The following is a 15,057-nucleotide window of genomic DNA, read 5'->3' on the forward strand; positions in this document are numbered from 1 at the left end:
GACCCTCCCAGCCTGTGTTGCAGGAGCCTGGTGTTGGGGTCGTTAGGATGATTGGGTTTTGTTTAGCGGTGGCTGCAGAGCTAAAAGTATTCTGTTAAAGCTTCTTTAGTAAGCTAAAAACACTTATCTTAAACATTCAAGACATCCTATGCGTTTCCGGCAGAATTAGCATTTCCCCCCTCTCCATTGCCTCTGGCAGTGACTGCCGTTTCCTTGTTGGAGAGAAAATTCCATGAATAAATTTCGATTTTAATGTTGGTATTATGGATGGAGGTTCATGTATTGTCTGTTTCTGTGTATTACTGCATCGCATTTAGTCTATCCAGTAATGGTCGATATATATTAATGAAATGTACACTGGGTAAGATATTCAGTAAATTGGTATTACAGAGTATTTACCACATTGCCAGCAATAAACACAGATAGACCAAAACTTAAGTACCTAAACCAAGGATTTATTTGAGGATTGCACAGAATGGTCTCTGTGGACCTGTCATAAGTCATCTCAATGTATGGCATCAGATCCATCATTCATACATGAAGGTACAATCAAAACAAAAATGTTGCTTTAGTATAGAGAGGTCTGGCATCCTAATAAAAATGCTACGAGTTTACTCATGCCTCTCATAGGAAGTGTAAAGCTGCCAAATAGCGGAGTGCTGTTGGAATTGTTAGTAGTATTTATGTGCTAAGAGGTTGCAGTATGGAGGACTACTGGATGCCCTGTTTTCTTAATTCAGATTCAGGCCAACACACATGCAGCACCTTCAGTATGTTCCTGTGGTTCCCTCATGCTTATGAAGCCCCCATGAACATGCATTAGTTGCTATACAACTAAGGGTTGAACACCGTTAAAAGACAAGTGACTTACAAGTGATCAGAGTCCCACGCCCGATTCTATTGGCTTCCTGTGAAAAACACCAGACTGTAAGGAGAGACATCATGGGTGGAAGGCCAGTCCAAATAATGAAGTTGGCAGAAACAAACACACTATCATAATATATCCCCCACACTATCTATCAATACTTGAACGCCAAGCATCAACATGTTTCAAGGATGTCTAAGACATTAGTGATCTTTTTCATCGAATAGCGGTGTTGACAAGATGTTCTTGAAAAGGTATTCTTAGCCGTTTTGCTCAAATCTATAATAATTTGTTACATTTCTTTGCCATAAATGATATGAAACGCCATATACATTATTTTTGACATTTGCTGTGATTGAAAAGAGTATCTTGCAAAACATGGAGAAGTACATTATCATGTTTCAAACGTCATAATAAGTTATATGGAGCCCTGTGGTGATTCGTACCACAAGACAGAGGGACAATATAATTTGATAATTGAAGCACAGATCAAGGGACAGAAGTAACTCCCAGTAATTCATGGCACTCACTGAACATGGAGGAGTATAACTGACAAACGCTTCCTGACAACATTTCCCAAGATGCTAAATGAAGAAGAAGAAAATGTATCTAATATGGATGTGACCTGAATTATCCTTAATGCATTACTGATCATCACATTTATTTTCACACAGTCAATTTAATGTGTATACACTAATAGTGTGTTTAGGGGCTTCTGAAATAATCCAATTATATTTCACATGCTCAAACCCTGACATTTTCCTAATCCCTTTCTAATTCTTCCAGATCAGGGATGGAATTTACACGTTGATTATCAAAACACGCCATTTCCATGCCTGATCTAGATCTTTTCAACATCCCACAAAGTCAAATGAAAAATACCAGCTTGTCTTTGACTTAAGTTAAGTTAAGTTAACTTGAATGAAAAATACCAGCTTGCCTTTGACTTAAGTTAACTTAAAGTGTAACTAACCCCCAAAACACTTTTTTTCAGCTTTTAACCAATATATATGGCTTTTGGGGTGGTGTGTAAAGCATTCTTGTCAAAATCTCCAGATTTGAGACCAATCTGTTACAATTGTACAAACTTTATAATTTTTGGCAGCAAGATTGCCCTCTATGGGTTCAAACCTGCTTATTTGGGGGGTGGAGGCCTCCACAATGGCCGATTTGGTACATTGTTACGTCACGGTGGTGTTTGCACGTGGTGTACTTCAATGTGAATCAATTGTATATTATCAGCTTTATTTTATGCATTAAATGAAGCGAGAGCCGTTCCTGGGTGCTGGGATAACATAAGGCATTATGGGTAATCGGCTACTGTGGCTAATGCTAGCGGCTAACGTTAGTTACTTTACATGGCAGTAAAACGCCACTGAATGACCAAATTGATATAACTTTTAACCATTTTGAGTAACACTGTTTCCATATGGACCACCAGCGTTGGTTAGTTGTTTATACCGTGGCTATATTTATAACATACTCTAACTCTGATACACTGAAAATACTGCCTGTCATACAAAAAAAGAAAGAGGGATTGGGAGGTGGGCCATAGCGTCTCTGTGATTTGATTTGACAGTTCTGGGCACTGGAGTTGGCGTTGGCCAATCCTGGCATGTTCCGCCCCCAAATCGAGTGTGTTCTGGCACAAATGGCCCATTTCCACCACTGGTATCAGCGTGGCCCCACCCAGCTCGTCTCGCTTTTTTGTCTCATTCCACCGATCAAAAACGTGGACAGCCCGGGTTGAGTCGTGCTAGTTTTGGTCCCTGCTTTGTTGAGGTTCCAGCGCTGTGAACCCGGTACCATACCGTGACGTGAAAACACTGCAGACGACTGATTGGTCAGGCAGAATCGTGTTTACTGTCTACTGTCAATGCTGAATACCAGTTTAGTGGGGCTTACCCTCTCTTCTGTTATTTCCATCAGTCTTTTGTGTTGCTGCCTTCGGCTCTGGTAAAATAAAATCGATCTCCTTGCTCAGCTTTAACATGACGGTGGTTTTCAATTGTTTTGAGAGAGAAAAAGTCCGCTCCTCGGGAAGCCCTTTGTAGTTGCGTGTAATGTCGGCTCCGCTAGGCCGCAGGCGGGGGTTTAGCGAAGCCATGGTCTTGCCTGGTGAGTTGCCGCCGGGGTAGAGGCTTCCCTTCTGCCCGTAGCGCAACTCCCGTCCCCCGCGCAGTGCATGCATGTGAGTTTGAGTAACAACAAAGTGATATCCATTCTCCTGGTCGATTTTCACATTTGCCCATGTACACTGTAGGTCATTTACAGGCACCAGTATTTCATAACCAGTTTAAAAGTTCCGTGTATGGATTTAATTTGAACATTATAGCCTACTTCAGCTATGAGCGGAGGACAGATATGCGGTCGCCATGACGACCAGGTGTGGGCGGAGGCGAATAAACTTGCTATGGAAACAGAGTCTATATCAAGTAGAGACGAGTAAGACCAGGTCGAGTAGAGCTGTACTGTGCCGTTATATGTGGTGGAAATGAGCCATAAGCGAGTGGGTTCCGGGACAATCAGGCTCTCTGAGGTGCACGGCACTTTACGTTAATGTTAGGACCAGTGCGGTAAATACAATATTCCTGGTATGCGAGTTTAACGAACCACTTACATGTCCTCTGCATTCTAGATCAACAAATCAACATTACTGTTTGGTTTATTTTGTGTGTTACATACTTATTGGCCAAGTTATTTATTAAGTCTATGGGCTAGAAATTCTGCCACGGTACAAGGGACTATAGGCGGCCATCTTGCCTGCAGAATTTTCAAATCAAGTAGAATACCATTTTGCCAGAAATCACGGGGGGGGGGCGGGGGGGGGGGGGTAAGTCCCCCTTAAAATTAACTTAAATGAAAAATACCAGCTTGTCTTAGACTAAGGTCACTTGGTGTGCATTCGCCCCCCTAGAATGGCTTCCTCAGCTCTCTTGTGTTTCTGGACCGTGACCTGCAGCTGCCAGTATCTGAGATACAGCCACATGAGGCTGCCATTCCTCCTCTTGTCCATATTCAGCAGGTCGGCGCAGTGCTTATCGTTCTTAAAAATATCCTTCAGACCTGTCTCTAGATCCAGTTCTCCACCGATAGGTTTTTTGACAACCTTTAGCAGCATGTTCTTCTCCAACTCCAGCCGTTGCTCTCGAGGTTGGAGAAGAGAGCAGTAGGCGCTCTGCCGCTCTATCAGCTGACCCTCTATCTCCTTCAGGGTGACTGTGGCTCGCTGGTGCCAGTCCTTCTCTCGTTCCAGTGCCTGGTGCAGCACAGCGCCCGTGGCTCCGGACTCCACCAGCCTTCGCTTCTCTTCCTCCAAGGCCTCGCGCTCCTTGTATGGGAGAAGACGAAGAGTTTTGGTTTATGGAGGAGAGGGTATGGATTAGAAGAGCAAAGCAGAGAAGACTAGGGGTGGAAGGGGGAGCCAAAGTGAGAGGAAGGGAGGGTAAATTGAGGAGAAAATAAAGGAGCCACTTCTTCTACTCCAAGGCCTTATTTTCGAGAAGAGGAGGATGAGTAGTAGTGTAGAGGGAGGGGAAAAGAAGATGTGAATGAAAAGAGTAAAAGTCAAGACATTTCTCCTGCTCTGGATACAGAAAAATAGAGGAGAGGGAGTGAAGGAGAATGGAGGGAAGGAGAGATGATCTTTACCTGCTGTAACCCTTTCCTCTCTTCCATTAGCTGCTGGCTCTGCGACACCAGGGCCTGCTTGTAGCCTTTGACCCTCTGCCTCTCCTTCTCCAGCTCCAAATCCAGCGTGGCTGCTGCCCTGCGCCCCTCTGTCAGTGTCTCTCGGTACCGAGCCTCCATCTCGCTTCTAACTGTGTGCACGTCCTTGTCATACTGGGCCTTGACCTTCTGAATCTCCCTCTGAGACTCCCTCGTCCAGATCCAACCTGCAAAGACAGGTGCGTGGGAGGGGAGACAAGCGAGAGAGAGGATTGGCGGGATTCAGTCCTAGGCCAGCAAGAATGCATGCTGTTCCAGAAGCACAATGTGACAACAACCACTATGTCATGTCTGGCAAATGTGATTTTGCTTTTTCATGGAAAAGGTAGTCCTATTGAAGATGTATACTATTATACCCTTTTCTGAGAAGGTGTGTTTCCTGGAGAGTAAACTACTAAGATGACTGATGAACAAGAGGGAAATTGTGGGTGTCATATATTCCAAAGCAGAATCACCCTGCCTGCTATGCACCCGAAGCACTCAGTGACTAGACGGCACTCGGTAGAGTGCAACCTCTGCAAATCTTTCTACAAAGTTTCATGGTGTGTTTGAAAGTTAGGCGCCTTTGGGCGTGGAAAGTTAATTGGTTCTAAGTTGGCCCATGACCTACTTTTCTACAAAGTTTCATGCAAATCCGACCGTACCTTTTTCAGATATCCTGCTGACAAACAGACAAACAGGGGCAAAAACATAACCTCCTGGCCAACTCCAATGCCGGAGGTAACTATACATTCAATAAATGAAAATTATATACTTTTCTCTCTGTCCTAACCTCTCTTTCACCCACGCACACACACACACACACACACACACACACACACACACACACACACACACACACACACACACACACACACACACACACACACACACACACACACACACACACACACACACACACACACACACACACACACACACACACACACACACACACACACACACACACACACACACACACACACCTCCTTGTGTAACTTACGGAAAGCAGCCAGTCCTAGCATGGGAACCAGCAGGGCATAGTTCCACTGGTTCCCATCACTACCCCCCACCCCCCTTCCTCTGGGCTCTGGTTGAATGTTCCATCTGGGGGGGTCGTTCAAGTTGTTCATGTAGGCTGCAGTATCTCACACACACACACACACACACACACACACACACACATCACATCAGTGACAAGTGCTTTTTAAATTTACTGTATGCTCAGGTTGATCATGGGCTGCAGTGTCTCCTTCACACTTTCATATCAATGCTTGCTATTATAGTGTAGTCAGTACTAGTCACCAGCTTTTTATAACTGTAACAGTTGTAACGTTAGCTAGTAGCTAGCAGTACTTAGGAACTTGGTACTTGTACAAGTTCCCACACTACTACGGAGTACCTCATGATTGTCATCAATTTTATCAGTATCAATTTTTGAGTTAACTAACTAACGCTAGAAATATGTTTACAATGGATAACAACATTCATGACAAGCTACCAAAGGTTAAGCTAGCTACATAACATAGCATAATAACCATCTCTGGGTTAGATCGGCATGGCATCTAACCTTAATCGGCTTGCTAGCATTTACCAATACACTCGTTGGCACCGGTAACATGCGAGCTTGACAGCTCTAACCATTCCATCCACAGACAAGGCTAGCATTCATGACAGCTAACGTTAACTTGGATAGCTATGAGCTAGCGAGCTAGCTACCTTAGCTAACAGTAGCTTGCTAGTGTATTTCACACTGACTGAATAGCTTTTAGAGTTCAACAAAAAGTCGGCGTGTGTCTGTATATAAATACGGTGCTATATCTCACCTTGAAAGAAAAGTCGAGGTCATTTGTTCCTTTACACCAGATGATAGAATTTCTACGCAAGTTTATTAGTCATTCTGTACTTTGTCACAGGGTATTCCTGACGGATGTAGATATCTATCAATCTCTTCAAATGCTAAAAAGAACATATCTGCGTAAACAGTTGGACTCGATTTGAAAATTAAATAAAGCTATAGAGTTTAGAAACAGTTAATAAATGTGTATGGAGGTTAAACATTAGTCATGATATATCTGGCACCCCCAGGTTTGGAAAGTGGTTTGGTTCAGTGGGCTGCAACAGAAATACTTCACCTTCCGTCGGGTCACAGCTCGGCCCTCAGCTACCAACATGGCGAGTGTTCGCGCTGCATCCCGACTCCTCTCCAGAAGGATATTGCCCAAAACTAACACAGTGAGTCATAACAAATTAATTTGTGTAATACATATCTGTATACCATTCGTCTTTGTGTGGCTGCTGTCTTCTGCACGTCAAGAGGCAGACTTTTGGGGCATTTAGACCTTGACTTGCGTAACCTCAGACTCCTGTGTTTACTAGTTTTACTAGGGTGTTTGAATGTCACTTCATCATCAATAAGTACCTTGCAGGTCCTTTAAAATAATCGTATATGGTCTATTGTCGATTGTCTATCTAATTGTAGAAAGATGGGTAAGTGCAGGGCCCTAGATGCATGTTATAACGTTACGTTACTGTACCATAGGAGATTAAAATTACCACGAAGTACAAAGGTTACTGTAAAATGGACCCCCATCAAATAATTACCTCCCCTTTGTCCATTTATGAATCGAGCGGGACGTGCTATTTCTAATCATTAGAAATGTGGAGTAACCAATTGCAATATGTGTAGTGTAGTATGTGTCTATGTAACGCTATGTGTAAAAATCGGATCATATACTGCCACATATAATATCTTGTGTTAACGCTTTTGACGCATGGCAATGCAACATAAATGGTTGAGAAATCTGACAAGAAAATTCAGATTATGCCAGTTATCTTTAGTTAACATTACATTATTTTCTCCCAGGTCCCTGTTGCTGCAGTTCAGGGTACCAGGAGCTTTCACTTCTCCATCTATGGCAAGAAGAACACTGCCAAAGTGTCAGATGATGTGAGTTATATGATACTGTATACACAAGGTAGAAAATTACCTCTCTTACACACATACTATGAATACTTTGGTTTAAAACCCAGATGATCAATGTTCTTGTATCATGCAGTGTTTCTTTCTGTCAGATCTGCACTGCAGCTCGCTTCAGTATCTTACAATAAAATATATACTATAGAAATACTGTCATGTATTAAAAAACTAAAAAACTGACAATGCTGTATAGCGGTCCAACCAGTTGAGCTATGTTTACATAATGGATTTCAAGGCTTTCACACCACTTCTTGTCTCCATCTTCTTAGTTAAAGGAGAATTTCGTTTTTTTTTAACCTGTACCCATCTCCTGGCAATAATTATGATTTGGCCACTCACCCAGCGATGTCCGCAGCGTTTCTGGCCGTCCTAGCGTTGTTTTGAGATCAATAGCATCCAAGTCAGTTGTAAAATGGAGCTGATTTGGGGCCAAGTGTGAGCCTGTCTTTCCTGCATCTAAATAGCTATTTTTATTCCCGTTTTCGCCACATATCGTAATAATGTGATCCCTCAACATCCACCAGAGTGATATTTCACCCCAGGCCATTTCCTGGACTCTCACAGGGATCAAATTACCTCAAACGTGATCTCGATCACCAAGTCTCGTGAAGTCAAGATTCAAGATTCAAGATTTTTATTGTCACTCCATGGTACAAGTATCACGTGTGAAATTCTTGTGCTGTGGACTCCGTTTACGACATAGTACAAATAGGCAACAAGCAATGAGCAATAGGCAATAAGAAATAGGCATCAATAAGCAATACTAAGCAGCAATAGGCAATGAGGCAGAATAGCGATAAGACAAGTCAGTGGCATATTCATTGCACATAGGTGCACATGTTATGTGCATACGTTAGACATGTTCGGACATTTTAATTCGACGTATTTGACATACAGTGCAAATAGCATGTACCTTATTAAACATACAATTAAACATTAGGCATTGTGCATACGTTAGACGTGTTCAGACATTTTAAATTCGACGTAATTGACATACAGGTGCAAATAGCATGTACCTTGTTAGACATACAATTAAACATTAGGCATACATAATGGTAGCAGCTGCAGTACGGTACGGTACGACTACTACACTATTTGTGTATGTTAAGGAGTCTCGTGGCCTGCGGGAAGAAACTGTTCCTCAAGCGATTTGTGCGTGCTTTTGGAACCCTGTATCTCCTCCCTGAGGGTAGCAGGGAGAACAGGCTGTTGTGGGGATGGGGAAAGTCCCGCGATACTTTCCTGCCGGCTGGCCAACTACAGGTACACGCTTTGCGGTGGTGGTTTTAGCGTAACCTATGTGGGGTTTGGCGTAACCTATGTGGGATTCGAAATAACGAAGGTTATGCCAAACCCCACATAGGTTACGCTAAAACCACCACCGCAAAGCGTCCTACCTGTAGTTGGCCAGTCGGCAGGAAAGTATCGCGGGACTTCACGAGACTTGGTGACCGAGATCACGTTTGAGGTAATTTGATCCCTGTGAGAGTCCAGGAAATGGCCTGGGGCGAAATATCACTCTGGTGGATGTTGAGGGATCACATTATTACGATATGTGGCGAAAACGGGAATAAAAATAGCTATTTAGATGCAGGAAAGACAGGCTCACACTTGGCCCCAAATCAGCTCCATTTTACAACTGACTTGGACGCTATTGATCTCAAAACAACGCTAGGATGGCCAGAAACGCCGCGGACATCGCTGGGTGAGTGGCCAAATCATAATTATTGCCAGGAGATGGGTCCAGGTTAAAAAAAAACGAAATTCTCCTTTAAAATTGGCTAAGTGGGTGTGTGTCACGAGTGTGATGTCATCAGTGATGTCACCTGAGCAATTGTTGTAATGTCATCTGTGATGTCACTCGAGCAACTGTGATGTAGTATGAGGCTATGAGCACAGGCACGATGGCGCGGCGGCATTTTAAGCAATTTAAATACTCGAGTACTCTCCTTCTATTATGAACGAGTACTCACGCGCGGGGGGGGGGTCTGTGTGATTACTATGGTAATGACGGAGCAGGGGTAATCTGCTGTGTGTGGGGCTGTACACACATAACGTTTGCATTTTTGCATGGAGAAAGCGTTACCTGGAGCATGTGAGGAGAGGGACTGACTGACTGTGATATTAGGTGAGGTGACGCTAAACTAACGTCTAAGCCTACCTCAGACAGCATCTCCGATGGTTGGGGATGGCATTACCGCTTCGGAGCGGACAATAGTGTTGTGAAACAAGCGAAGGCTCAATTCCAATACATGTCCATTGTATCCATTTTACTTTATGATCACTGTTACACTAACGTAAATCCACAGATTACAAGGTCCGGTGTTCTGCCAAAAAGTGAAAACTGACCACTGACCAGTGCGATTAACGTTACAGCTGTAGCTAAATAGTGATCACCATGAAACGATTGTCTCCCAAAAAGCGATTCTTTCTCCACATTTCTTGTGACTAACGTTATGGGAAACGATAGTGTAGTCAGTAAACTACTACAAAGTTTTGAATGAGTTTTATCGGGCGTGCGCTATGAAGAAGTGTGTATCTGTCTCCTTCGGGAGCATATCTTCAGCCACCATTTTCGGGATGAGCTGGAAAACTTCCGGTTAAAACTTTCAAAATAATGTTACTTAAACAAAAGTAAATAGCTTATTTATGCACGTTGGGAGAGAAAAGGGTATTTCAACGAACGAAGCAGCAAACCTTGTATCAAAATACTTGTTGTGATATTATATGGCGTGAAACTATGGCTGTAACGCATTACTCCAAATAAATAAGGTTACAACTTACATAAGCCTTTTATTTTGAAATCAACAAAGCAGATGACGTACTTGTACATTCTGGCTGACTTGACGCCCGTGCAGTTCATGCTGCCAGATCCACATAACGATGCATGCGTGGACCATTTTTAAAGGGGTGGGGAGTGGGGCGAGTACCCGAACAGCAGAAACGTTACTCGAGTACTGACGAACGAGTACTCGAGTACCCGAGTACTCGCGCCCATCCCTACCACGAAGTGGGCGATTTCCATAACTGCAGCCATGGCGCATCATCTCCAGAGTCTCCACCCTAGGAATCAAGCGTGCGAGATTCCTAGTAGCAAGATAAACCTGACAGCATATTCCACTTCAGGCAACAGCTGTTTTTGATAATATTGTAGCGACCCGGTCTCGATGTATAAAGTGCGCACGTTGGTCCTTGACCAATGGGATTGTCCCTTTGGTCTGATGGTTAACATGTTGCGCTTTGGAATGACAGACCCGGGTTCGATACCAGCCTCGCCTGTGGCGTTACAATATATTCTGTGATATTTTAGTACATTTAGTAGTATTTTAGTTTAGGAATATTCAATCAATTTAGACTTGCTAGTTATTCAGCCACCAGTTTATTTATGTATATACTGTACACATAACACTCCCCTCCCCAGCTACAGTATTTGCTGGACTATTTGAAGTTTTACATTAACTCTCTCTCGCTGATGCTCTCTCATTATGTCTTTAGATCTCTACCCAGTACCCAGTTGTGGATCATGAGTTCGATGCTGTGGTGGTGGGAGCTGGCGGAGCGGGCCTGAGAGCAGCTTTTGGCCTATCAGAGGCTGGCTTCAACACTGCCTGCGTCACCAAGCTCTTCCCCACCAGGTCTCACACTGTAGCTGCACAGGTACGACGAAACATTGTTTCATTTTCTATAATAAGGGGAGCTGATGTGGGGCGTCCTGGCAGCAACATGGTATTGTGAAATCATGTTCATCAAGGGTCTGGACATCAGATTTGATATGCTGTCCTACTGAATTGCATGAGTCAAAATCCTTCAGCATTCATTGACAGGAATCTACTGGCCTATGTCCACCAGCTGGCTGCCTGAACAGACCCACACCCATGTCATCTTGTCAGACACATGCAGATCCCACAAAAATAGAACAGGTCCGTTTTTTCCCCGTACTGCATGTATAGAGACACTGCATGAAATAGGCCACGCCATCACGGGGGAAAGCACTCCATTCACAGCCATACACCAGCGTCATTTTCCTTGAATTAAACATTGCTAAAATCTGTTGTGTGGTGGGCTGCGCAGACAACAAATGTAAAAAATCACCAATTAAAAGTTTTTTTTGTACTCCCGAACAAAACAAGGAAGCCATTGAGAATTGGTGAGAAGAAAAATGTGGATCTAGCTGTCAAGGAAGTAAGTTGAAGTGTTCATCTTCCGTTCATCTTCTGCTGACATCCGTCCGCTTCATCTCATTCAGAACGCTACAGCCCGTCTGGTATTCAACCAACCCAAATTCTCTCATGTCACTCCCCTCTTCCGGGACCTTCACTGGCTTCCCATCTCGGCACGCATTAAATTCAAAACACTGGTCCTGGCCTACAGGGCAGTACACCAGACTCTGTACTTACAATCTATGGTCAGGCTCCAAATCTCTCACCGTTCCCTCCGCTCCTCCACCAGCGCAGGACGCCTTGCCCCTCCTCCCCTACGGGGGCTCAAAAGTCGCTCATCCCGTTCGCGACTCTTCTCGTCCCTGGCACCTCAATGGTGGAACGAGCTTCCACCTTCGGTCAGGACAGCTGAATCACTGCCGATCTTTTGGAAAAGACTAAAGACACACCTTTTCAGGCTCCATCTGGGCCCTTCTTGAACTAACTTCTTTCTCTCTCTTAAAAAAACCAAAAAACTTACTAACTTAACTTTACCACTATTCCTTCAGAATTTGTACTTGTCATAGACTGTGTTGCATAGTCGATTGCTCTATTGCTGACAAAAATGTGTTATTGTAAGTCACTTTGGATAAAAGCCAAAATGCCAAATGACGTAATGTAATGTAATGTTACAAGATCATAATGTATATATGATCTTTGTGTGCAACACGTGACATAGGAGAACGCCAGGATTTGGGGGGGGGGGGGGGGGGGGGTTTGTTTCCCCCCGTTTTGGCCGTGGTTTCTGAATGATGACGCGCTCCGCAGTGTCTCTATTGCACATCTACTGTATTAACATGGGCAAGAGTCTGTTCCGGCAGTTTTACCAGAGCCGTACCGCATCTGCTGGACATTGCGCTTATGGAACTCTTAACAAAGACATGTTATGTGAACTCAATCTCCAAAGCAAGGCTTCCCACACGGATACTCAATAGTAGTACTAGTGCCCTTTCCTCTTTCTGTGTGCATTTTCCTCTCTTTGTGTTTCACTGTTAACTTAGTGTTGAATGCTATCTGGCTGAATAGGGCGGGATCAATGCAGCTCTGGGGAACATGGAGGGAGACGATTGGAGGTGGCACTTCTATGACACAGTGAAGGGATCTGATTGGCTGGGAGACCAGGACGCTATCCACTACATGACAGAACAGGCCCCTGCAGCTGTGGTGGAGGTAACACACACACACACACACACACACACACACACACAAACGTACAGTATGTGGTAATATATGCTAATTAATATGAAAATTCAAATGGATAGAAGAGATTTGAGAAGGTAATTGAAAGTAATTAACATTCACTGTACCTGCACTGATATTGTTATACTGGTTGTGTCTGATATTTTAGGTTTAACTTCTATTGTATAATCTGTGAGGATTTATGATGAAGTTTTCCATTTTTCATACCTTTCCTGTTTACCTTGAGCTAGAGGCTGGCAGAACCTGAGCTAGTCAAATCTTATTTTATATTACTTATTCCCCCCCCCCCCCCCCCTTTTTTTTTTTAGAACAATATACGAACAAAACAAACAGGCTCAGACACAGGAAAAGAAAGTACGTAAGATAGGAAAAAAACTAAAACAAACATACATCATGAACATTCAACATAACAACATGGTGCTACCAGCCATACAAAGTGTTTATGTGCTTGTAGGAGATAATGGACAAGGGATCCCACGCAAGGGGTCCATAAGATACCAGCCAGGCGAGCCATCCATCACCCCCAACCTCAGTCACTGGTCATTCTTAACCTCGTAGGCCAAAAATGGGTCCCAGATAGTTGAGAACCTTCAAAGCGAGTTCGTTCTCAGGGACCTGAGCCTCTCCATCTGTATAACAGAGATCATGTCCATCAGCCACACCTGAAAAGAAGGTGAAGAGGAAGACTTCCATTCCTTCAGAATGAGTCTTTTGGCGACAGTTGTCCCCAGTGTCAGAGATTGTTGCACAGCTGTAGGGACGTTCAGAGAGGACTCCGAGCAGCTGAAGATGGCGAGTTCTGCCTCTGGCTGTAGGGTTATTTTGTAGGCCTTAGAGTACCAGTCAAAAATTTTGGGCCCATAATCCCATTCAGGTGAAGAGCAGAACCAGAAGGCATGAGATAGTGTGCCCTCTGACACCTGACGTCTGTCGCACAGTGGCGAGACAGAAGGGAAGATCTTGTGTAGAGCTTATTCTCTTGAACTCAAGTTGTTGTGCCTCTCTCCCAGCTGGAGAACTTCGGCATGCCGTTCAGCCGCACAGATGATGGGAAGATCTACCAGAGGGCGTTTGGAGGTCAGAGCTTGAAATATGGAAAAGGAGGCCAGGCCCACCGCTGCTGCTGTGTGGCAGACAGGACGGGTCACTCCCTGCTGCACACACTGTATGGACGGGTAAGTACACACACACACACACACACACACACACACACACACACACACACACACCCTATCTCTCCCTCTCCTGCTCTCTCTTTTCCTGACCCAATCCCTGCATTATGAAAGCAGTTAATCTGTGAACTACTAAATGACTAATTTATATACACTCATAAGCCGTTTTCACACATGCACCTTTTACCGGTAAATGACCGGAATGTGTGAAAGTTGTTGCTTCATGTGTGGGCGTGCTCCCCCCCCTCCCCTCTCTGCTCGCACTCTGGCCAGAGTCCTTCAGTCCAGCCCGACAGGGACACAGACAGCGAAAATGGCAGCGGCTTGAGTTTTGCAAGCCGCCCAACGCTTGTTGAGAAAGCAAATGCACGAAGCGAAATGTGGAAGTATTTTGCTTACGTTGCTGACAGCGAAGGCAAGCCCCCTGGACACATCAAACGAAGCCAGTCTGTAAAAAGTGCTTCAACGCGACGCAGGTGAACGGATAAACATCGAACCAGCCAGGCTATTTCTCTCCGACAGGGATCCCTACTTCTTCAAAGATTTCAGTTCAAAGACTGGTTAGCGAATGTGAAGGATACAACATACATGCCCTCTTAAAGGTCCCAATTCGTGCAGCTGTAACCTCTTAAAAACGTGTGTCTCTGGTCCATAAAACATGATTCTGGATTAATTTGTCGAAAATATAGCAACCCCGTTTGTTGTGACGGAGTTGTCCCTTCCTCATCTCGTTGCATCCCAAGAATGGTCTGTTTCTATAATATATTCAGAACTAACAGTTCCCATTGGCCGCTGATTAGCGTCTGTGGACCAGCACGCTAGGTTGTGTCCACAACTAACGTTAGCAACTAGGGATGTCAATTTTCGGTTAATTTCACTTTCGATTAACCGACGCTAATAATCGATTAACCTATCGGTTAATTCATAATTTTT

General features: G+C 44.1%; 2 protein-coding genes across 2 annotated transcripts in view; one reads left to right on the forward strand and one right to left on the reverse strand.

The window, feature by feature from the left end:
- Positions 1–440: 440 nt before the first annotated feature.
- On the reverse strand, positions 441–6,453 carry ccdc127a (coiled-coil domain containing 127a). The gene is made up of 4 exons (XM_083641163.1): positions 6,400–6,453; positions 5,577–5,711; positions 4,517–4,761; positions 441–4,196 (listed from the first exon to the last, which is right to left on the reverse strand). Exons 2-4 carry the CDS (start codon positions 5,704–5,706, stop codon positions 3,756–3,758), a joined length of 816 nt encoding a protein of 271 aa, XP_083497289.1. The 5' UTR covers positions 5,707–5,711; positions 6,400–6,453; the 3' UTR covers positions 441–3,755.
- Positions 6,454–6,740: 287 nt separating this feature from the next.
- Positions 6,741–15,057, forward strand: part of sdha (succinate dehydrogenase complex, subunit A, flavoprotein (Fp)) — a 28,865-nt gene continuing 20,548 nt past the window's right edge. Inside the window, exons 1-5 of the mRNA XM_083641109.1 lie at positions 6,741–6,808; positions 7,440–7,523; positions 11,049–11,210; positions 12,779–12,922; positions 13,963–14,127. Of these exons, the coding sequence (XP_083497235.1) occupies positions 6,746–6,808; positions 7,440–7,523; positions 11,049–11,210; positions 12,779–12,922; positions 13,963–14,127 (618 nt within the window). The 5' untranslated portion in view covers positions 6,741–6,745. The remainder of the gene's footprint in view (positions 6,809–7,439; positions 7,524–11,048; positions 11,211–12,778; positions 12,923–13,962; positions 14,128–15,057) is intronic.

The sequence above is a fragment of the Poromitra crassiceps genome (assembly GCF_964638095.1).
Source record: "Poromitra crassiceps genome assembly, chromosome: 1".
In the NCBI taxonomy this organism is placed as follows: domain Eukaryota; kingdom Metazoa; phylum Chordata; class Actinopteri; order Beryciformes; family Melamphaidae; genus Poromitra; species Poromitra crassiceps.